This window comes from Bombus affinis, chromosome 17, assembly GCF_024516045.1.
Source record: "Bombus affinis isolate iyBomAffi1 chromosome 17, iyBomAffi1.2, whole genome shotgun sequence".
Classification (NCBI taxonomy): domain Eukaryota; kingdom Metazoa; phylum Arthropoda; class Insecta; order Hymenoptera; family Apidae; genus Bombus; species Bombus affinis.
Genome location: NC_066360.1, coordinates 5046845 through 5072733, shown reverse-complemented (window position 1 = coordinate 5072733; position 25889 = coordinate 5046845). Strand labels below are relative to the sequence as shown.

At 33.2% G+C, this 25889-nt stretch overlaps 1 protein-coding gene and 2 long non-coding RNA genes across 7 annotated transcripts; 2 read left to right on the top strand and 1 right to left on the bottom strand.

The window, feature by feature from the left end:
* Positions 1–21: 21 nt before the first annotated feature.
* On the bottom strand, positions 22–25107 carry LOC126926331 (G-protein coupled receptor dmsr-1-like). 4 transcript variants are annotated; one of them, XR_007714494.1, is made up of 5 exons: positions 23654–25107; positions 20168–20414; positions 8328–8717; positions 1555–2645; positions 22–1479 (listed from the first exon to the last, which is right to left on the bottom strand). XR_007714494.1 is itself a non-coding variant. In XM_050742627.1 (4 exons), exons 1-4 carry the CDS (start codon positions 23975–23977, stop codon positions 2440–2442), a joined length of 1167 nt encoding a protein of 388 aa, XP_050598584.1. In that variant the 5' UTR covers positions 23978–25107; the 3' UTR covers positions 22–2439. The 4 variants fall into 4 exon arrangements, 2 of the variants coding, with proteins under 2 accessions (XP_050598584.1, XP_050598585.1); XR_007714493.1 differs by having other exon boundaries at positions 22–1430; XM_050742627.1 differs by having other exon boundaries at positions 22–2645.
* On the top strand, positions 6822–8405 carry LOC126926333 (uncharacterized). Of its 2 annotated transcripts, none has more exons than XR_007714497.1 (2): positions 6822–7042; positions 8238–8405. It is a non-coding gene; the product is annotated as an uncharacterized LOC126926333 (long non-coding RNA). The 2 variants fall into 2 exon arrangements; XR_007714496.1 differs by lacking the exon at positions 8238–8405 and adding an exon at positions 7303–7513.
* On the top strand, positions 21593–22359 carry LOC126926332 (uncharacterized). Its single transcript, XR_007714495.1, has 2 exons — positions 21593–21702; positions 21783–22359. It is a non-coding gene; the product is annotated as an uncharacterized LOC126926332 (long non-coding RNA).
* Positions 25108–25889: the final 782 nt, after the last annotated feature.

Below are 25889 nucleotides of genomic sequence, written 5' to 3'. Positions count from 1 at the left end.
AAAAATGGATACAACGTGATATACTACGTACAATTTATATTTCATAATTTATATTGTTATAGTCGTTGCTATAAATTACGGATATTTATCTATACATATACGTATGTCTCCGTAAAAATATTGATATTTACAATTTGTACAGTTATTTAGAACTAAGAAATATCATGATTACATTACATCATTACTGTTATGTTATTAATAGCAATAGAAAGCATTTACATTACGATTTATGATTAATATATATTAACTTATTTTTAATAAATAAATGTATGCCTCTAACATGAAATTCGTATTTCATATTTTTTTAATTTCTTAATTTATAAATTTTTCGTTGAAATCACAGCAATATTTATTGAAATTCTCAAAGGAATTAAATAACGCATAAGTAAATTTTGATGAATTTAGGAATACCGAGTAGGCGTTTATCTTTTCACTTTTCTTTGATGAAATATCACTGCGTTATGCGTATGTAATAAGATTATTCGTCAGCTTCATTTTGACAGTAGTCTTTTACGGTCAAATATTCCTAAATTCATAAAAGTTTCAATCGTAACTAAATTATATCAGAGAAAGTATCTTCAGCGCCATCTATTAATGTAGTAGACAATATCTGATAGAAATTGCTTTCTCACAAGATAAAGTTTAAAATGTACGTAACTTTTCGTAAGAATAAATAAAGAACATTCTCAATATTAAATTCTACTAATTCATTAGGATATTCATAGATATTTCATTCTAGTTCCTTCCGCAAGACGATGCCGGCATATTTGTTTTATTTGAAAAAAGTACTTTCTGAATAAAACAAAATTGATTTAAAGTATTTCCTAAATTCGTACGGTTGGGTTGATCTCAGCAACGGTTTAAGGAGAACTAGACTAATCTAATCGGAAATAAAAGAAAATTTCGAATGCAAAAATCGATCGTTCGCACAGTGTTCGAGCGTCAACTAAAAAATATTACGTACGAAAAGAGACTTCTTACTTCATATAAGCGGAAGTATATACCTTGTGGTATGTTTTGTAATTCTTCTCTTAACAATATTCTACGAGGGGAAATAAGGGAAAAATATCATAAACATAAGTTCAAAAATGCTTTAGTAAAAAATTATAACAAAAATGTGGAATAACAGCGGACTAATTCTCGTTCGATGCAGTATAAGAACAGATTGGCGCTATTTACCTACATTGGTTCCTTTTGAAGCGTCATCTGTTCTTATAATTATTGGACCAACATCCATAAAAGATTTAAATTATTACATTCCAAATTGATTTCTTTCAATTTCGGTGAATTGTAGAACAAATTCTTTGATATTAATTTCTCGTGTGTATTAACTTTTATCTGGTAAACCTTTTCTTTTAATGTTGTTAAAAATCCAGTGACATGATGTCTGGTGATTTTGAAAACCAATGAATTGATTCTCCTCGGTTTATCTATGATTAAAGATAATTCTCATTTAATTATTATCATTATTTTATATTTCTGAAATAACATTTGTGTAAAGTATTATTATATTTTATTATTGTATTGTATTATTGTATGATATTTTTCTCTTACCTTTAGTTTTTTCTCGTAGAATATGCTGGCACAGCTTTGTGGAAAAGACATTTTGTACGTAAAAACTAACTATTAAGATCCCTACACACTTTCAAACGTGCCGTGATGCACGCAGCGACACTTAGATTTCAAGAAATCTGTATCGGTTTCGATTTATCTCCACATTACCGATTGTTCTCAGTTTATGGTGAAACATCAACGCCGAAACACATATGTCAAAATGTGTGGTTATTTTTCAATTCCAATATCAGTATTAATATAATAGACGGTATGTTCACAATAAAGAAATAATGATTTAAGGCTTAAAAGGAATGGGCAAGAACATGGTTAATTGGTAGAAACAGATTTTCCAATTCAGCGTTATTAAAAGAATTAAAAACGAATGAACTGAGTGATTATAGATATTTGCGTATGGATATTTCTGCTTTTTAACATCTATTGGATAAAGTACGCCTAAAGATTGAAAAACAAAATAAAACGATGAGAGTCTGCTGTACATTATATTTGTTATCGGTGCCGCCCTCTACACTTTGAAACTTGCACCTCAACGGGATGTTGCTCACCTACTAACGCAGGATTATGATTTGTGCATCGATAAAAGCTGCTTCTGATGCCGATTCTTCGATACCGAACTACATTGCAAGATGTATCATGAAATCTAGGTGTCAATGCATGTCACAATATGTTTCAATGTGCATAGAGGCCTTTATATCACGTTAGTGTCTATTTATATTTGCTTGTGGCCATATTGGCGAAACACAAAAGAACGAGTAAACACTAATTTTATTGTTAAATTATTTTACTTATTTGAAAATCACAATCATCAGATGTTCGTTTGGTAGACGAGAGCATCGCAAAAGGAGGAGTCCACCACTTCCTTCTTAACTATACTTGTGTTACTTGCGTCACTGTGTGGTTTGTGCCTGTATTTCCATTATTTTCTAAACAAATCTGTTTTGCAGTGCTTCTGGGGATTTTACAGTTTTTGCAGAAAAGTTCGTTAAACGTTTTCCTGAATTGTCGACTCATCGTGCAATATAGTATGAAGTTGATAGCTGAGTTTACAAGCGTCAACATATCTATAACATCACCTGAAAATTGACAAATTCTTCTGTTAATATTTCTTACAATATTAGTAAATTCTTATATATATTATATATATCTTATATTACAAAAAATATTTTTCACGTTTTTCATACGATGTGTCCATTTTAGCTGAAAACATGTACAATTCATGAAATTTTAGTTACTTGAAATTTATGTTTCTCGCTTTGGTCTACTTCGAGCCAATAAAACTAGTAGGAACAGAATATCGTTGTCAATATCATTTGTTTCTGATTGTTCGTGCCTCCACTGTTTAGACAGGTTACAGGTTATAGAAAATGGACTTACACCACTTTCAAAATAAACCATTATGCAATTCCATTTTTTAAATTGAAATTTCATTGTTGATTGGAACAAACGAATGTTTTAAGTTTTAAATTATAAATTGTTTATAAATAAAAAGATCATGTTAAAGTATGTGTTTGTTGTTTTCTCAACTTGATCAAAACATGGACTGTCATCACTTCTAAAATGAACGATCTATGCTGTTACTGATACATTATGAGTCAGTATTTTATTAATTTTAAAGGAACGTTATTATTAATGAAACTTTATTTATGTTGTAAATGTCGTTATTAATAAAAATTTAGCAATCAACGATAATCGTGAATCCCTTAATAAAGCTGCCAAAATTTTTCACTTTCATTTGTTTTTCTGTTGAAGGTTATCTAGTGAATATTTCACGCGCTTTTAAATTTTTCCTAACTGCATGGCGCTGTTAGTGCTGATACAATGGTCTATACTCCTTTGTGTCAAAGTGACGATAACTCTCTTTCATAGAGGTAGAAAATCAATTTTTGTGTAAAAAAAAATCCTTTTTTTCTCTTCGACTATATATTATTTTGCTTTTCTATCAGACATAATGTTGATAAGAAAATTAATTATTAAGAAATTCCAGGTAATCGCCAAGAAAATATCTGAGTTAATTACGAAGTTAATGACTAAGAAAGTATTAAACAAATGTAGGGTAATGAATATCGCAAATTTACTCTTTGAATATTATAATTTCATAATATTGTATGATCTTCATTCGGTTAATAATAAATAATAATATTAAATTGTCCAAATGTTTCTTTTGTTTTATAAGGATATAATAGATACACAATATTTTTTGTTTCATATTATTTTATTGAATTATGTATGATCCATTTTGTTCTATTGGAACAACAAAATTATATAAAATAATTCAATAAAACAATATACAGCAGAAAATGTTGTGCATCCATTGTTTCTCTATAAAACGAAAGAAACTTTTGGGGCAACCTAATAATTATTCCGATTTGTAGAAATAAATTCTGTACTAATTTAAGGAGAATAACATGTGTTTAATTTGTTATTGTGCAAAACTTAGATTCTCCTTACCATGCAGGTAATTAAAATGACTTTTGTATTTTAATTATTTTACATTCGTTGAAGTGAAAATAAATCTTCCTTATAGAAATAATTTTTAACCTATACATAGTATAATACTTTCATAAAAATAACTTCTCATGTACTTATACTGGGTGTAAAAAGTATTCGCACACTCTTTAGGACGTAATAGCTTTGTTTAAGATTTCATCAAACGACTTGAGATTTTTTCGAGGTTAGAATTTGTTCACTAAACCACGTATAAAAAATTTTTCAAGAAAATTGCGATTGGTCGAAGCGGCGAAGGGCACAGTAAAAGTCACTTTTTACAACCTTTCTATCTGAGCCTGAAACGAAAGCTTGAAAAGGACATTTTGTGGATTTATGTAAGTCACATGCAACTTGAAAATTTCATCGAAAAGTCTTTACATTTATTACAGTAATAAACTGTATATGTGTAACAGACATAAATCTGTGAAATGTACTTCTTAAATTTTCATTCTACAGGTTCGGATCAAATGTTCGGATCAAGTCCAGCTTTTTTCCAACGTTAAAAAAGATATTCTATTTTAAATATGTATTAAATATATATATATATATATATATACAAATGTATAAATAGTTTTCTAATAGCTTTTGCGAATTGAAAATTATTGCATAATTCATTTGGTTATGTCTTTCTTATAATTCTTCTGAACGTCGTTTTAAATTACATTTTTTATATAATACGATATAAAGTGTGCTCTCAGAACATTTATTAATTAGAATAGTAGGTAATACAATAAAGTAATCTAGAATTTCATAATACTATTATCATAAGGCGTATCGAATACATTCAACATTTTAAAAGGTCGTATTTCTTTCAATTATACCTACAGATATTAAATTATAGTATTAATTGTATATACGCTTTTGAAGTAAAATACAACTTCCAGGATTCATTTCACTTTGTTTATCTCTTTGAACGCGTATTCAAATATTACTATAGATAATCCCATAAAAATATATGAAATTAATTATTGCATAATTTAATTAATTATATTTTCTTCATAATTCTTTCCGACGTCGTTTGAAAGCATTTTTTTTAAAATAATATGACATAATAGGTGCACGACATTTTTTGTTTTATATTATTTTGTTGAATTATGTATGATCCATTTAGTTGTATTATTACAAAATGGATTATTTCTAACCTCAAAATGACTTTATAAGGAAATAATAGATGCACATTTTTTGTTTTACGTTATTTTATTGAATTATATATTTTGTAGTAATAGAACAAAATGGATCATACACAATTAAAAAAAAAAATAATTCAACAAAAAATGTTGTGCACCGATTATTCCTTGTATTTCCATGTACTTTGTAGTAATAGAAGACCTGGTAGGTCTATATTTCAGTTTTTTATTCTGAATAAATTATATGCACAAAATGTTTTTTGTTATTATAGTCGATAAAGCATATACTGTTTTGTAATGACTATACTTTCTTGTACTTCTCCAATTTATGCATTGGTTTTACTGTTGTACATTTTTTGCGTATCGTACATTTGAATTAACTGCGGAGTTTAGTTTCAAAAATCCCTTACGAGGTGCGTAGTTAAAATGAAATTTTATTGGAAATAAAAACAAGCGCAGGGCAAATGCTGCTATTATAAATTTCACGAAGTAAATAAAGCAAAACGTTGAAGGATTACATTTTTATTCGACAAAAAATGAGCAATTCGTTGTTGAAAAAGGTATTGTTATTAAAAACTTAGAAACTGCCAAGAAATAATAAAATAAATCACTCAAAACGATTCTGGGAATGGCCGATATACGTAGGAAAATACACAAATGGGGATGCATTGGGGAAAATAATCAACTGAATTTAGAAAAATCAACACATTATACGGAACATAACCGATATACCAAAGAGAATAATAAAAAAATTAAATTTTTTTTAATAAAATACATAATAGTTTTACTGGAAGTATAAAGAAACATAAAACTAAATATCATTTATATTACTTTTTACTAAAATTTCAAATTTTTATAGTAAAAGGTAATCTTTTATTTTACACGACAAGAATATACGTCAACCGCATTGAAATAAAGTTTTGCTTTGATATATATACCCGTCGAATGCAGTTATAACTGGTTAACTATCTTATGATTAAATGACTATAGTTAATTTAATGTGATAGCAATTAAGATATTTTAATGTTTCCTTAACACTTTACATGTTTGTCAGCCATCCTGGTTGGTAGACTTATGGTGCACTGTATGGTGTAGATTAACTATAGGCATAATCAATTTTAACACTTTACTGACCGTTAGCGGATCAACAGCATACGCACGTCCGACCGGCAGTTCAGGCGTAAATTCTCCCTGTCGCCGGTTCTGTTTCGGTTTAGACTCTCCAATACGATTCTTTTCGTTCATCGCGAACGGTAAGTTTTTCGAATTGGTATAAAACTGTGGAAGCTTACAAAGCAACGCAACTGACGCAACTGAGCAAGGTACCTTAGTACTAAATAACAAATTACTGCTCAAATAATGAGAAAGATTGTCGACGACATAAAGTCAATTAATAGGTTATCAGTCGGTAAGTGTCGGCGACAAAAAACCGATTAATCGGCTATCGGTAGGTAAAGTGTTAAGAAAATGTTATTAGCCCTCATCCTAATGGTAATAAAATACCACAATGTCAACAAAAATTGTTTTGTTATAAAATACCTATCAACGAACATTTTCTCACATTTTAATAATAAACTAGGAACCTTTTTCAACGAATCAAAGATAACCTATAATCTATCTACCTACTCGCCAGACATGAATTCCCTGGAGTTACCGTTCGAGGGATTCCCGAGGCGGCGGTTTGCTTTAAGCCGTACAAATCGGTGGAGTCGCTAAAGCGTCATTTGATGAAGACATGGAAGCAAATTGATCAAAGTACGGTGCGTGCCTCTATAGATCAATGGAACGTCTCAAGGCTTGCAGCGACGCAAACGAAGGAATTTTCAAAAACAATTTCATCTAACTAACATTCTGTGGTATTCTGATTGTTAATATGTGTTTTCTCATTTTTCTTTGATAAGATTTAGATATAAACAACTCTATCGCGACGTTGCCAAATTTGCAGTTTTTACGCAGCCTGTATATACGTGCCACTCAAAGTGCTGAATATTTCCACTCGTATAGTGGTGACGAGGAAGATTTAACTTATCACGAAGAACAAATTCTTAAGATTATACAGGGTGTGTGGTAACTGGTAGTACAACTGATGATTCTGTTTCATTTTTTTTTTTTTTAGAAAATCAAGTTTGAACATCCTTTCGATACACGTGCACTCAACAAGTCTCGATTCAGTGAACAGTGTTTGCTGTTGGAGGCAATGACGAAGATCATCGGACCACCAGTCCATAGAAATTTAATTAAAAGAGCACGATTACGTATGCAAAAGCATGCACATCATCTGCATCAGTTTTTGAATGAATAAAATAAATAAAATTGTTGACGATGAAGCACTTTCTTTTATTCTGTGTTCTGGTGGTCATTCGAGTCATCTGGAATTGCCAACTATCGGTAAGGACGTTTACCGATACGAACTTAAATGACAAGATTTTATTCTTTCTTTCCGATTTACTTTTTCACGTAGAATCGACGCCTGACCGATTGCACTATCACTTACCAGACACCCTGTATAAGGAAATATTCGCGTACTTGGGTTTTTTACTTGAACTGGATAAACATAAATCCAATTACTCTGGAATTTGCTATATAATGTTACATACGAAATTTTATAATTAATCGTATCTGAATTTGTAATTAGACCGTAAAATTGCAGGTAAAATAGAGCATACTGGTCGTTGAGAAATTGATAGTTACTAAAGTTATATTGGATATCTAGTTTGCCAGATGTGCAATCAATATCTGCGTTCATATATACTTACACAGCTACTAAAGATAAACAATTAATTTAATGAGAAATTATCATCGTTACAATATGGAAATTACATCCTCTTTATCGAATATTTTAACATCCAATACGAAAGTACTTTCCTGGCTAAATTGTTTCTCATTCTGGCCATAGAAAGCTTTGATGCTGTGACACGTAAAAATCTCCAAAATAAACGAATGTAAAATTCTCTGCAAATTTGACTAAAAAATAAAGCTAAATTTTATAGTGAAGCTAGAAAATAAAGCTAATAGAGTTAAATTTCAAAATGTGTATCCTCGATTGTACAGTCAGAGGATTCAACTTCCAGCCAGACTTTCTGTTGATCTTTTACTTAGAGCGATAGAAAATAAATATTCCACAAGTTTTGGCATACTGACCTAACATCAAGTAGCAAGTGGAGAAGAATCCTGGACCGAGGAGCACGCTGAAAAGCCCGAGTATTCCCTGTGGCAATTCTGTGAGTAGAAAAAGCAGCAAGACTGCTAGCAACATCATCGTAGTTCTATCTGTTTGTCGCTCTTTGTCCCCTCTTCGGCAACTTTTCTTTTTTTCCAGCTGTTGTTCTTGAATATTGGTTAACTTTCGTCTCCTTCGTTTTGCTTCCAATAGAACTTGCAGAAGCTTTAAGCTGACGACCGTTAGGACGAGGCAAGGCAGAAGTTTTATTACCACGCTATAAATCCAGAAATTTAGTTCCTTCAAAATGTCATGATTTTCTGCCATTTCCGTCAATCGCACAAAGTAAAGGGTAGTGTTCGTTGTATTTCCTATTGACAAATATAAAAACATTTTTCGTTGATCGAACCAAGTAAATCCGGCAGTACATACATCGATTTAAATGTTGGCTAAATCGGCGTTGAAAGTGATTATGATATACATTTTAATGGCTATGATAAATTTCAAAATATCTCACACTCTCGTCCTTCATTAGTAGGCTGCGGATTTTTATGCATTTATGTGAAATACGAAGACTATACAAAATGCGTATAATATGCAAAACTACATGAAGCAGCCGAGATAGGTAGAGTTACAGTTTTTAATAGGAAAACCAAATTTCTGTTTAAATTCTGCTTCGTCAGTTTTGTTTATCTATAATCTCGTACGTAAAAGGAAAAAGTGACTGACACGCTCATTAACGCCCACGCTAAACTCCTGTATCTAGAAACGTGAAACTTGAACAGTATATTCCTTTTATGACGTAGGCATAGTATTTTTGGAAATACGAACCCTAAAAGGCTGAAAGGAGATAACATTTCTTTTTTTAATGTGATATCCATATTTCACGCGTTGTTTCAGTTGGGAACACGAATTTCGACGTATCAACCTCACGTTAAAAATAAACAAACAAGTCTTTGAGCGTTTTTCGAAATAAATACAGGGTGGACAATATACGCGTAACTGAGTCATTTAAAAGTCCCGCCATTCTGGAACGATGCGATATCTTTTGGCAATTGTTCTATGAATATGAATTGCAAAGAGGAAAATTGTTCGAACACTTTATCGAAGTAATTCTTTATCGAAGTAAAATCGATGACCTTGACAATATCATCCGATTTAACTGCGCTAGACATCTTCTTATGAGATTTCTTTAGAGATAAAGTGTATGCCAATAGACCAAATACAATGGAGTCGCTAACAGACGGTTTTCGAGAAAAGATAGGGAACATAGTTTTCGAAATGTGATATGTAACGGAAAATACGATTGGTCGTATTTTTCGTAATAGATCGACTTCGTACAGCGTCTGGAAGCGGACATCTTTCTGATGCTGCGTTCCACACGTAATTCCCAAGTATTATTAAATGACTTGTATTAAAAAGACTGTTGATTTTTTATTCTGTTTAAACATAATTGACAATTGTAAATTGTTCACCTTGTATGTATATCTTTTTTCCCGGTATCCTAGATTCTTTTTATTTATTTATTAGAGTCTTTTTATTTATTTTTTTTATTTGGTCAAGAAGGATATTCGGTACGTCATAACAGGATAGAAGTATGTTCAATGAACGTGTCTATCACTTTGGATGACGTTTGTACAAAATTACGTTTCAATTACGCGTATGTTTCACTGATAACTTTTTGTCAATACTAATGAAAATCAGTCAGCTGGGGAAGAGTCGTGTAGTACCGAACAATCTCTAAGTCATTTGTTACGTCTTAGGCTAGAGTGGGTAAAAGTCAAAATTTAAAAAAATGATTTTACAGTATAAATAGAGCTTGGTGGAAAAAAAGAAATTAATTTTGTGAAATTCAATGATAATCATTGAAATTTTGCACAAGTGAAAATGTTGCAATTTGTGGGAAACGAAAAATTGTCGTCCAGTACCGACCGATTATTTGATTAGTAGATGTTCCGGCCTAAATGATTAATAACGTTAAAAAAATGACATTTGGAGGTTAGAAGACACGTTTTTATTCAAATCGTATTCTTACGTATAGTGTGTCTGGCTTATCTCGAAACACATAAATATCTGGAAGAATATGAATCGTACGAAAAAATGTTTCGGACAGAAAATCCATAGCATGGAGGAGCACGTACTATACTCTTGTGTATTTGACCTTGCGGTGACCTCCTGTGAAAGCTATGTTACAGTTTTTAGGTGAACACCTCCGTCAGGTATTACAATTTCTTGTAGCTGACATTCGGATGTTTTCAAAACACCACGAAGTCTCTTTTGCACTATCCGCTATCAACTTAAAAAACAAATTCGGCGGAGAAATACGAGGAACCGCCTAACCTAAAAACGATTGCTCGAAACTGACTGGTTGTTTTGAAAACGTTAGAAAACCGCGACCTTGTGTTTCGGCAACGCGATTTCAGTCGCAGCGTTATGAAAAGCGCCTTTACGTATCCCTGTAATGTACATTGAGTAGCGCTAATACCGGCGAATAGATCGAATTTTAAAGTTCATATCTCCGTAACGAATGATGCAAAAGACGCGAATTTGTAGTATTTTGAAAATATCCGAACGTCGAACGTAAGAATATGTAATAAAAAATGGAGATATCCATTCAAAAATTTTAACGTGGCCTTCGCAGGAGGATTCGAGGTCACTGCAAGGTCAAGTACGCAAGAACATAGTACATTCTTATCGATATTGTGCAATTTTTTTGTGTTATTTATATTTCTCGAAATATTTGTGTGATTCAAGATAAATCGGACACATTGTATGTCACACTGGACATATGATCAGTCATAGCGTTTGTCATTTTTGGAATACTGAAAGCCTTAGTAGCCTGCTCTGGGTCATTTTATCTCTGAGAATTAGCTTCAAAGCCGCATCCACTCTCTCCTCAGACTATTTTTCTTTTTTCTCCTTTGGATTTTTAGACATTTTTCTGCGTGTAATGGTACAAGAAAGAAAAAACTAACATCTTCTAATTTAATTTCACCTGTCAACAGATTGAACTTTCGGATAAAAAGAATGTGGTCCGTACTGGGCGACATCTGATCGGCCGGTAATGGACGACAGTTAAACGCTTGGTATTTGACTACAAATACGTGGAAATATTTTTGATTGTATTAGGTTAGCCCAAAAGTCCCTTTCGTTTTATAAAGAAATAAAAGACTCGCATATTTTGTTTGAATGCAAAACGATAGCCAAAGGTTGACTGAAGATAAAGACGACAACATTTGGCACATTAAGTTTTACGTTTGAATAAACATTATCAGATAAAGCAGCTGCGTGCAGATAGCGAAAGACACTTTTAGGACAACCTAATATATAATATACAAATAAGATTGCAGAACTATTTTATGGTTGGTAATTACACTCTGTTAGATTACATATAGTATATACAGTGGAAAAAGACCATTTACTTACCTGGACAATAAAATATCAGCTCTAGAAAATAACTTCTAACATTAGAAATATCAACTTATACGCGTAACGTGTCAGAACAGCGAAAACGTTGAAATAAGCGTTAGAACTACGAAACATGTTACACAAAATTGTTATATCCATCTGTTCGTTCAAATAAAGTGGTAATATCTTGTGAAAAATGTCAGAAATAATTTTAGTCGATATTGTATAGCAGTCGGTACTGCAGGACTCTGTCCTAGACATATATATTGTTCATGCTGGATATATTTCATAATTCACGTAGGAGTGAAAAACGGGTACGTTTTCTTCTCCAATGATAACCGTATCTCCATATCGGTTAAAGCTGTAAATTCGCCAGTCGACGAACAAACTCAGCTTATTAAAAATAAACCATCACGTGCTCGAGCGTGTTCACACAGAGGTTGATAAACATAAATCACTAGGGAAACAAATAGTGCGCTAGCGAAGCTGCGGCGGACAGCTGGCAAAGATATAAATCTGCATAAAGATCTGCAATCTGATAAGAAGGAACGAAAGCAAGAAGTTGACTATTTTAATACATGTCTTAGCCATTAATACATGACGTAATAAATAGTTACGATTATAATACACATATTGTTGCATGGTGTGGATAATGGCGCGACTGATGAAATGTAAATTTTAGAGGAGAGATTTTTTTGTAAATTTACAAAGAAGTCTTCGTGATTCATTTCAACAACATCATAAGACTGACTTAACGCAAGACAGCGGTTAAGATTGATAGCGGTATAAGTGGTAATTCCTTCGTCTGACGTGAAACTGATGGAATTATAAATATACCGTTTTGCATAGTAAAAATAGAACTACAGTGTAGATCTTCTATTCAATAGAAGCAAGATTGAAATATTTTTAGCTGTGCCATTGTCAATGCCACGCAGCCATATTAGTATTCTAATAGTTCAGATACGCAGCAAACAAACTAACTTATCGACGTCGTAAAGTTCCATTTCCTTAGCCTTTTAAAGTTCTAGGTAATATACCGGGTGTATGTGCTGTTTTCTATTTTTTTTTCTTTCTCAACTATTGAACTAGCGACTCTGAACGAAACGATAATCGTTACTTTTCGGTTTCAACGCAAATTTTTAGTTATAGCTCAAAACTGTGATCGGAGACGATCGCAGCATCTTTGGTCAGAGCCGAATGTAGCGCTACGATCGATCCTAACCACAATGTGGTTTATCCCTTAATTACAGACTACTTGTCCCTGAGAGAAATTTGAGATCGTATTTCGTTGATAAAATCTGACTGAGTTTGCAAGTTTCAGCATTTCAGTAAACCGTAGAAATCCATAATAAACAGATCGTATATATCGGTAAAGAAAATCTGTTATGTTCAATTCATTTTTCTGGCACAGTGACGATAAATTAAATTTCCGAGTGATTTAAGGAACGAATAGTTTAAACTGTGTGCTATCAAAAAAGTTTTTGATAATTTTCATTGACTCGTAATTCGTTTAATTCGTTTTTAATTGACCCGGAATAATTTGCAAGTAATTTCACTTATTGCTTTTGGCTTTTTATTAATTATTTTGCTTATAAACATCAATATTATATATTTTCATGCGTCGTAATTCGGCCAAATAAAACGTACTCTGAGTATTTGAAATTACAACTGTGTTGCTTGTGTTCCTACTTTTCATTGGATTGAATTTTCGTATATTTATTTATTTATTCGTAAGCATAAATGTTTCATTCGCATTTACTGTGATTTAGCTGAGCAAATATTACGATTTTTGAAATTTATAATCGTGTTGTTTCTCTTTCTACTTTTGATTCAATTCGATCTTCGTGTATTCGATTATTTATTTGAAAATACAAATATTTCAATCTCATTTACCGTAATTCAACTGAATAAATATTATCATTTTTCAAAATTACAATTGCGTCACTCTTGTTCCTACTTTTCATTCGATTGAATCTTCATATCTTACTTCTGGTAAAGCAAAACATTTTTCCGAGTTTAACGATGTTCCGGATATGCAATAAATGTTTGGAGTATTAATCATTTTTGTAAATTGCATTCCAAAGGCAAATAGCCACTTTCGATCTCGGTTCACTTTACTGAAGAAACAAGGGAAGAAAACAACAGAGTTGAACAAAAACACAAAAATCTATGTAAAAATATTATTATAAATAAATATTATTAAAATTATTATTATTAACTCTGCAACGGTGCTCGAATTCCTACATTTGATTTACGCGATCGTTTTACGAACGCGTCTTCAACAAAATCTTTGGCAAAGAATTGAAATGAAAAATTGCACTTTTACGAACGTAAGAAACTTATTAACGAATTAGAAAAATACTATCGAAAAGAAAACGACTCGAAGAATACAACAGGGCTAATTTTAATAGTTATTGATGAATAACCTTACCCTCTGTACATTAAAAATTTTATTTAAATATACATCCAATTTTTTTTCTTTTTTTAGTTTTAATTTTCGCGATAGTAAAGAAACATAATGAATATTCAACAAGTTCGTTAAACTAAATTTTTATGTCATTCTATCTTTTTTTTTTATCTTTCCTCCCTGACTTTTTAAATTATTTTCGGAGACCTTTAGCTATTAGCTTATCGCTAAGCACGAAAGCGATCGTTTTACATCGCCATATTGGTTACCATATTCGATATGCAATATCGTAATAGTAGAAAACGTTCAACATGCAAAGTGTCTCAAGTAAATACGTAACGTACAACGAATTATTTACATATGCGAGAATTTGTTATCAATGATAGTAAAATCTTTGATCTTTTGAGGCTCGACAGCTTTCTTCGTGCAGATGTAAACTCGCTGCTAGCTACTTCGAACGAGGAAATAATAGCCCCTTTCCTTTTCTACAGATACGTAGCATCGATTCAAGCAACTTTAAATAGATCTCATACTGCCATTTATAACGCTCGTTTCGAGCGTATAAGTAAAATATATAAACGTTTAAATGTGATAGGCAGAGACGTACAGTGGCGGCTAAGTTTCTGTGCTGTAATCACTATACTGTACTATACTGTAGATAGTCTTGACAAGGGTCAAATTTGAAAGAAAGTAATTTGCGGTGCAAACGATGTTCGATAAAGGGGGATAAATATGGTTTCCTTGAAATTTGATCGTAAAGATTAATTATAAATGAAAAAGATCAAGAAGCTTGTAATTTGCAGCGAACGAAAAATTGTTGGCGAACTGTTTAGTTAGCAGATTTTAAGATCTAAGTATTAATTGCCAACGTGTAAATTGGTAAAAAACATTTAAATAGAATAGGATTTATTTTTAAGCGCGTCTACGAATGTCGCAAGTAAAACGATCGACACTTTCTTGGTATTTCGCTCTATGTGAACATAACCTATAAATCTGACGCACTGCGTTCAATCTTCGTGGAATGATTTCTTGCAAACGGTGCACTCAGCGATTTATTCATTGAAGTTTAGTTTCCTCCTTGGCGAGCTATTCTTTTCTTTTTCAAGCTTGTTCCCTCTGTCGGAGAGACTTATACGAAAAGATCTAACAAAATCGCTACTGGGCGATTAAAATGTGATGGCCACTGTATGACAAGCATATGGGAAGGTGTCAGATTTGACGTGTAAAGTAAACAGCAAAAAAGCCGAGGAATGTATGTATACCTGGTAGTCTAAAAATAATGTACGTAATATGACAAAATTATTTAATTACCTGGAAAATAAAAAGTCAGCTAAGACAAATTAGAACGTCTTAGACTCCTGGTAATATAGAAATAATAAGGAAATCTCGGAACATTTTGTTTTTCCCATCTACAGTGCAGTTAATTAACGATAAGGCGAAAACAAGCTTTAGCCGCTACTGTACAACTCTCCTTTAAGTGTACAGTACTTTATTTGCAGTATGTTAATTCATATTTTTATCTACTACAAATACTCGTTTTATTCTTATCTTCAGTTAAGAGTCTTTTACAATGTTATTAATTGGAAAAATTATGAAAATGTTTTAGAATCTCTTTGCCATGAGACAGGACAATAAAGTTTCATATAAGACACTTTGCATAATTGGTTACACGATATTTTCCTACTAAGCGAAAACGAGCTGTTAGGATTAAACTTTAATAGCAGAAATTGCTCATAAACGTTAAAAAGCTTTCAATTGTAGAATACATAAGTATCATTAACGTTATTAATTTGTACTAATGTAAACATCTTTTTCATAAGATTAATAACATTAATAATAAGCGTAATAAGAAAAGAAAGAAATAAAGACGTTAGAAGAATGAAATGCTTTCATGCTACCTGTTTCTGTAGCATGTTTCTTCAAGTGCAACGTACTGATTAAGCAACTGGTATGAATACAAATAAGGCGTTCGTGATACTACTTTTATGATCGTCGGTGAAATGGAACGAAAATCTCTTAGCCACTTTCTGGTGTACAATGATATACTTTTAATAAGAATATTCAAATGTAACGTAAATTATGGATTTTTTGATATTGATACAAATTCAGAAGATTTAGGCATTAAAGGACTATATACATAATAGTTACTGTATACAGAGATACGTACAACAGTCTGATTGGAAAGAAACATACAATTCTACTTTGTTAATTTACATCTTCAAAAAAAAAAAATTAGGTTCTATGGAAATTGACATAATGAGATTATTCAACTTTTTCTGTATCATTTATTAACACAGTTAACCTTGCAAGGAATACACTTCTGGATAAAAAGATAATATCGAATGATATATAGTAGAACCTCGATTATCCGAACTCCTGTTATCCGAATTTTCTACTATCCGAACGATCCATTATTGAAACACGTTGCGCATGTAAAAAGTTCAATCCTCTGCAAGAATTTTTGTTGACGATCAAACAATTTAAAGAACTGCTGTTATGTAGTGGTATACGCTCGCTTAGGCATGAAATGTGTGATACTAAGAGGAGCACGAAGCAAATTAGCTACACTGAGGACACCACACAGGAAAAAGTGGAAGATTATATCATAACAGACGTAGAAGAAACTCTATATCGAATACAATACCAGGGTTCGGTAATTGTGACGACGCCGACATAATAGAATGCTTTCAATGTGATGAATCGTCTTCAATTGACCGTGATAATGATGTAATGTGCTCTTCGAGGAATATATTGAAACATGAATAGAATGGTAATGACGATATTCCTCAACGTTTTCAAGTATTTGAGGCTTTAGAAATAGAGCTAAGATGGCAAGTGAGAGAAAAGAAATGTAACTGGTAATCTGGTAAAGAAATTCGGTCATTTATATTACTATTAATATATTTTTTTATTTACTATTTTGCTATTAATATTTATGTTCCTTTTCAAAATACATATATGACGATGAACATCAGGAAAGTAACTGTTCCATTATTCAAAAATTTCCTTATACGAACACCTGTGTCCCTCAACTATTTCGGATAATTGAGGTTCTACTGTATAAATTTCGGGTACCATTGAAATACCCGATATACATTTCACCGACAACTATTCATCAACACCAGACTTGACCTACATGCTTGACTGACACCAGACTTGATCCACATCATGCTTGATTGACATCATACTTGATTGACATCAGACTTGATTGACATCAGAATTGACTGATACCACATTTGATTGACATCGGAATTGACTGATAATAGACTTGACCAATAAGAAACTTGACCGACACCAGACTTGATTGACACCAAACTTGACAAATAGCAGACTTGACCGACACCAAACTTGATCATCATACTGGATTGACATCAGAACTGACCGGTATCAGACTTGATTGACATCAGACTTGATTGACATCAGAATTGACTGATGCCACATTTGATTGACATCGGAATTGACTGATAATAAACTTGACCAATAAGAAACTTGACCGACACCAGACTTGATTGACACCAAACTTGACAAATAGTAGACTTGACCGACACCAAACTTGATCATCATACTGGATTGATATCAGAACTGATCGGTATCAGACTTGATTGGCATTAGAATTGACCGATAGTAGACTTGACCAACATCAGATTGATCGATACCAGATTTGATTGACACTAGACGTGACAAGTGGCAAACTTGACAAACAGCAGATTTGACTGACACCAGACTTGACCAATAGTAGACTTGATCGATAAGAAATTTGACCGACACCACATTTCACCGACAGTAGCCTTGGCCAACAACAGCTTTGACTGGCAATTTTGACTAACAACAACTTTGAAGGGTAACAGCTTTAATTGACTGTCAGAAAATTGATAGAATTAAAAAAGTTGACCTAAACCTAATACCGTGCATAAGTTGGCTAGCAATTAAATATTTTGGTTTGATTTCAATTAATTTATGGTAAGTTTGAGTGTAATTTTAACACAAATCAATATGAAATTCATGGTTTGCATTAGGTTTGTCTTTGGTCTAGTCTTTTTAATCCGGCCACCGTAAGGCAGCCGGCCATTAATTATCCGCAGTAATAAATCTACGTGAATAAGTAAAAATCCTCTTTCATTTCCCTGTGCTAATACTGCCAGTCAGTTAAAGCTGTCGTCGGTGAAATCTGGTGCCGGTGAATAGCTGTCGGTGAAATTCCTGTCGGTGAAAAGATAATTTCAATGGAACGCATAAATTTCATCTTTTCATGTAATAATACATACTGTGTATAGTTATAAATTTGGTTTCTGTAATTTGTATCTCAACTTATTGAAACAATTCAACTAGATCTATAAAAACATCAAGATGTCTATTTAGGAACGAAAATGGAGATTAGAATGTAACTGTGATTCGTAATAATGCAGTTTTTAACAAAACCTCCATTGTTTCTAATTACTGTAGTCGTTAGCAAAGAATTATTTCAGACGCTAGATTATCTTTCCTTGAGTCGCTATTTCAATCCATTAACATGTATAAAACAGCGTTGCTTTGTAAACATTTTGCCTTTACAAACAATTTACCTAAGTCATTCTCAACAATTATTTATAAAAACATTTACAAATCTGAGGGGCTAATACAAGGGTATATTTTCGTGTGGAAAATATGCTTCAATGATCTTGTCACTACGCTATTAAAATCACTTGCTTTCAACTTTGCGCTGCTGCATATTAGATCAAGACATTTAGTGTAATAAATTTAATTTCAAATAAATGCAACAATAATCGTTTCGTAATTGTCGTTGCTCATTCAGTTCATGATGCTACTTTACAAATCTGTGTGACGATGTATCTTTGCTACCATCTCTTTGTATACACGAAGATGACAATTTAATAACCAAAATTATGGAGACGATGATATGCAAACTTTATTATTATGTAATTTTCAAATTTATTTCTCGTTCACTCCTATAATGTTTTATATCTACTCTACGTGTTTCTTAATTTTGTTTTTTGTAAAGAGCAGAAGATTGCGTTTATATAGCTTTTTTAAAACAATTATTGTCTCTAAATATCTATAGCACACAAGGTGTCTCATTTTAATCGACCCACGCAAATATCTCCTAGATAACACGTTATTTGAAAAATTGCTTCACGTAAAACTTGTTCTGCTTGAAGGGGAACATTTTAGGATGATCACCAGATTTGCCTAAGTGTTTCTTTAAATGAACTATACATTTTTTTGGTACACCGTTTGATACAATTTTCAATTCTCTATGAGAAAGGCATTAAGGTACTTGTATCTGAAAACTAGCTTAGTTTAAGAGATATCGCAATGTTAATTTCGTATTGAGCATATGAACGACAAGGAAAGCATCGCGCCATCTTTCCTTTTATACCATAAGTGTTACAAGATCAGAGTCGAAATATCTTTTAAAATAAGCATATTTCCATCCAAGTACTTTAAACTTTTCAACCTACCTGTTAGACTTCATAATCGCCGAAGAAAACGTGTATAAAGACAACAAATGGCCTGAAATTGCTTTAATGCTTTCTTAATGTCTAGATTAATCGAATACCAGAGAAGGTTATTATTAAAAATCACAGTTGCAATTTCATTTTTGTTCCTAAATAGATATTCGACTGTTTTATCGTTTCGTCTGCTCTTCCTCGCGAATTATTTCGACAAATTAGTGGTAGTGGTACTACATCGAAGATATTAATTCAGAAGATAACAATCATACTTCGTTCCTTCAACGTAAGAAATCACACGAATATATTGTTAAGAATCGAATGATAACATAAGTGCGCTATCTCTTTATCCGTGATTGTAAATCATATTAATCAAACGATCCATCCTATATAAAATATCTTATTACGTGTAAATCTAATTTGAATTTTTCTTTTCAAAGGCGTTCGATAATCGATCGTATTTAAACAGCGTTGAGAAAATATTAACGATAATTAGTCGTTGATGTCTCGTCGAATAATACAAATTCGTAAGTGACATGCATAAAGTGCTACTTACCGATCAAACTTTCATTTCGAGACTTTATGCTCATTCCATTGGAATCCAAAACTTCTACTTGCTGTCTTACTTCTGTTGTGATATACACGGGTATACAAAGCACAGGACAGAAAATATACGCGATCGAAATCGCAAAAATAGTTCTCTTGTAACTACACCACTCTCTGTTTTGTTGCGGCCTTGCTACTGCCACGTATCTCCACACAGCCAGTATCAAAGTTAAACAAATTGAAATGGTGTGACAAACCTGTGGATATTACATTGGAATTCTGTGAATTGATCTGTATTGTTGCTCCTTTTTGTTAAATCGATATTTTCCAATTACGAATCGTATGCTTATTTCCTCGATTGATTTATGTTGAAGAGAAAAATGTTTATGACAATAACATTCGCTATAAATACCGAGCAAACTTCCACGAGTTCTACTTTTTTCCTCTCTGTTTAAATCACAGTGAAACTTCGCAGAACTTTGGTTGGTTCGTATGGACGTATGGTAATGCACGTATAGTAACTGCTTTGGTTAGAAAAGTTAGGCCAAGCATTTTAAAACTAGTCTACTGCTAATGCTAGTGTTTTTACTAGTTTATTACCAACACTACCATTTTTATACTAATATATTACCAATACTAGTAATTTTAATATCAGAGTTTAATTTGAAGGAAATGAAGTTAACATGAAATAAAACAAAGATAAACAATGTTGGACTGCAATTTGGTTTTTAATTAAAGAAGAAGACAAATCCAATATATTGTATATTGGATTGATTGGTGTTCAAACATATAGGTCGATTCTCATCAAACAAAGCAAGGAAACGACGGTTCTGAAAGAATGCGATGAGCCATAAATACCAAACGATTTTATAGGTCACTAGTACGATAAACACATTGCATTATTTAACACGTATTTTCGAAATGAAATTTTAATTCCATATGACAAAATTACCTCGAACCCACGCATTCTTAAGTCTGCCTCAAGTTAGTAAGTTAAATTTCTACCAAATTTTCTAATTTTGTTTAACTATGTACGTAATACACAGACAACTGGAGAAATTTGGAACTTTCTTCATCCTTCCTTTTCCTTCCTTCGTAATAATAAATTGTTACGTTGCGTGGAAACCTACAGTAGAAACTCCAGCATCCAAACATCTATTATTTCGAATATTACACTATCCGAACGTTCCATCAACGGAACGATATTTCTTGTTCGCGTTCTTTACTATTACACGTATTTTCTCCAATTTCCTGTTACTTTCCTATTGTCTTAATACGAAACTAATACGCGTGTAATATATTGTGTATAGTGGGATCAACGAGAAAACGTGTTGCATCGAGTATTGAAAGGAAAGGAAGAGCTACTCGAATAGTTAGATAAACGTATGGAAGTGTTGCCAAAATTACAAAAATTTACAACGTTGGTAGACCCGTAATTAATGATATCAAAACAAAAACATGTAATTGAAAATTATCCAGGTGTTTCAGCAAGAAGCAGAAAAACTTTAATGCACGTGAAAAATAATAAAAAGTAACAAATCAGAGGTAATGGAATGCCAGTATCTAAATATATATTATAGGTGAAAGTTTTGGAATGTAGATAAAAATTACTATCAACGTTTTAGGTCCTTGTGCTGGAAAATAGAAGATTATAGCGAAAGTGACGATGCGGAACCTTTCTATTGAATTATACGGAGAGTTCGTTCCGTTTTTCAGTTTCAGGCCATACTGAAGAACGTGTTTTCTTTTTTACGTGCATCGTTTTCAATCAATGTACGCACCATTCCTTTCGATAACTTTTCACCTTCCGTGTGGTAATTTCGTCATGCCATCGGTGCACAAGTGCTTAGTCTTCCGAGGAAAAGAAACGTTCCAGTTCGTTTTTCCAAAGAATGATAAGTTCTTGTCGTTGAGGTAGTTTTATAACAAGCGAGACAAGCGATAGTCTGAGCGTGCAAGATCGTGAAAATATGTTACACGCGATAAAATATCCTATGCAAGTTGCGTTATCATTTTTGTCGTGTGCCGATTGACGCATTTGGTCTCGCGTTGCTTGGTGAACCATGTTCGAATTTGTGCCAGATCGACAAGAAATAAGTTGTTCCAAAAATGTTCGTTTCACATTCGACTGTTAATTAATCGACAATATCAGGCTCGACCGATTGAATTGTGGTTAAGGATCATTGTCTAAACTCGGATCCATCTGGCTAAGAAAAACGGAACGAACTTTATGTTCGGCCCAATATTTCTAACAAATGTTTATGGCGTTAGAAGCGTTAGTTTGAGGCATATACAGACTGTAACTCAACGTACTTCAATTTATTAACAAAACTTGATTTGGTAGCGAAAAAGATATAGGATTCATAAATAATTTAAAAAATATACTTTTTCGTTTTATAAGGAAATAATCAGCAACATTCTTTGTTTTATATTATTTTATTGAATTATGTATGATCATAATAATAGAAATAGAACAGAATGAAACATAATTCAACAAAATAATATAAAACAAAAAATGTTGTGGATTATTTCCTCACAAAGTGAAAGAAACTTCTGGGATAACCTGATATTATTGCTATTGAAATATAAAATAATAATGAAAAAATCACGCGAGTTCCGTTAGTCGAAACTCGAACGGTTATGCCTCCTCATTAATTCGGATACTGCAGGTTCCACTGTATTTTATTAAATGCAATCATTCTTCACTTTGTGAAAGGCTTTCAAATTTTCTAACAAATCATCGACATTTTCAGCGACGAATTTGCCCATCAGACAGTTCATAGAATTTCCAGGCAAAATTATCTAAAGGCTAGGAACATGAAGTGGAAATTCGTATTCTTAAAAAGAAAGCAGTTTTAGCTTTCGTTATTTAACTAGTTTCTTGTTATTGTTTAATTTGAGCGCCGAGTCGTTTCAAGACGCTGCTCTCCAATTTATCCATCAAAGAGCAGAAAACGATGAACGATTTCTTTTCAAATGGAAACGAAACGAATGCCACGCTAATTTATGAAATTTACTTGGCAGATACGATCAGTCGACGGCAAATAATAACTTCTCCCTTTCACACGTTACAGAAATTCGTCGAACCTGGTAAATTCTTCATGCAACCTCGATCGGACTGGACCTTATTCCTACAATCAACAAACGAGCAAGCCAACTGCCATTCTTTTCAAGATAGGAAAGCTATACCGTTCCAAGCGAGAAGCCAATTTCCTCCGTTGGTTAACCACGAGCCTAACTCCATGGTTTATCATTAGATCTCGAGCACGCGAATCGCTGTAATTTACGATATATACAACAATTGGGCAAATGCGTTTTTCCTACATAATTCGAGAAACAGACGCTCGTTCTATCGTCCGAAAAGTAACGTCGACCCATCATCAATTCGCGTACCGGAGATTACCCGGCCTAGTCGAACTTGCAAGCAAAAGCAAATTCTTAACGGAATCTGTTAATCTCGATGTTAATTAATGTAATCGTGTTAATTGTCCGTTACCTGTGCGAAATTCGAATGGAACAGCACAAAAATCGTCCATCCGTAGGTGAAGGTGTCCCTTCTTGATCGCCGATACAAATAGAGGTGAAACGCGTACGGAATGTAATCGATCATGACGAGCAGATCAGCCACGGCCAATCCCGTTAAAATTATATTGGTTGGTGATCGCATTTCCCGCCGGGTCAGGACAAGAATGTTTAAAATGTTGGCGATCGAACCGAAAATACAAACGAAAAGAGAAATCCAGCCGTGCAGCCGTGAGTAATAGGAATGAAACGACGATAAATCGCAAACGTAGTAGCTGGTCGATGCGTTGAAATCCATGATCGTCTGAAACGCACTAGCTATTCTTTTATCTCTCTCGTCTTTTAACGGCTCTCGTCGTTGCTCGTCTGCCGGCTGGTCTTCGATAAGTAATTATCCTAATGGGATATCTTCGATGATCTTCGATGTTCGAGTATTCTGCTCGCAATGGTAATTCCGCGTAAACGAACGTGGCTCTTCTTTCTTTTCCAGGTACAGAAATGTTTCCCGAGGGAAATCCCTTAAATATCGCGATATCGATCCTTCGAATTTCCTTCTCCCAATTTTCCCGCTAATTAAGACGATAATGAGAAAACGAGAAAAGAAAAGCGATACATTTTTGTACGTTTTGCCGATGCTGTTTAAACCATCAAGAAGAAAGAATTAATCGTTAAGAAGAAATGATTATGAACATACGTATGGACGAATATTTCTGGTACTTTGCGTTATTGTTAGGAACTTTCTCTCTCTGCGGTTTATCGTTCTTTATCTTTAGAACCGTGCAGAGAGTTATTTGAGAATTTGTTACACTCTTGTGCTTAGTCCTCGAAGAAATCCTCTTTGGCCTTCGTTTACGACTTCCGTTCTTTTATCCTTGAGACTTTAGAATCTGTCGGGAAATCGCCGCTTATCCTTAATGATGTTCTTCGAATCAAAGGAAAATTAAGACTCTGTGTGCTGGTGGATTAGTCAGCGGCATATTTTGCAATTTCGATCTTCTCATAGGAATCGAACGAAATTATCATTCGATGACGGCTCGATCGAATCGAACAGTTTACCTTTCATTTATATGGCCGTTTCTATTTTCAAATACGATTTACCATTTCGATCGTGCGTTTTCAAGAAAGACACTGGAAAATTCCTCTCGTTTCGTACGATTGTTCTAGCGAGCACATTTAACGGACCGACAGTTTTTACTTTTTTTATTTTCCCTTCTTATTAACAAAACGCGAACAGTTAATACACTACGATTAATTTAAATTTTCATTTACGTAATTAAGTATCTTTTTTTTTTTGTTTCTCCTTTTATTTTGTAGCTGTTGGAACGATTGAAATTTAAACCGAATGGAAGACACACAACGAGATGCAACAAGCGAGCAATTGGAGAAACGAACGACGCAACCGTGACGGAGAACGTCGGAACCGAGCGACGTCGGCCAAGCTAATGTCGCCGCGACGCTATCCCATGTTGCAGCCGCCCCGAAATTTTAACGCAGACGCAGATCATTTCCCTGTCTCTCGTTCTTTCTCCCTTCCTCTTTCATTCCGATTTTCTCTTTTTCCCTTCCACCCTTAGCCTTCTATTTATCACGCGATTCATCTACTTAATAATTCTTTGTCTTATTCTTTTGTACATTCATATTCATATTTCCACATGGGTACATTCGTTTGCGCCTAAGATAATTGCGCCAAATTTGGAACATTTGATTTTAAGAGCGGCCCAAAGATAGAAACATTCTTCTCTTTCAACGAAGCTAACGTTAACACACCAGGGAATTAATAGATATTCGTGCGTTAACCGGTTAGCTGACCTCTTTGAAAAGTGTGTACCTGAAATGAAACCATCGCAGAAGACAAAGATAAAGGAAAGAACAACTACTTTGTTCACACTATATACAATTTTTTCATAAGAATTAATTATACTCTTTTGTTTGTTCGTTTTGTTTCGCCTTGGCCTGTAAATATTCAAAACATCTTAACATTTACGAATACATTTTAGCTTCCGCTAAAATTGCAATTTAAACAGTAAATTCGAACTACTTTTTACGCATGACGAATATACTCGTCGCAACGCAAAATAGTGCCGTTTCTTCGCGACGAGTATACTCGTCGTTGCACAAAATAGCGCCGTTTCTTCGTGACGAGTATACTCGTCGTAACATAAAATAGCGCCGTTTCTTCGCGACGAGTATACTCGTCGTAGCACAAAATA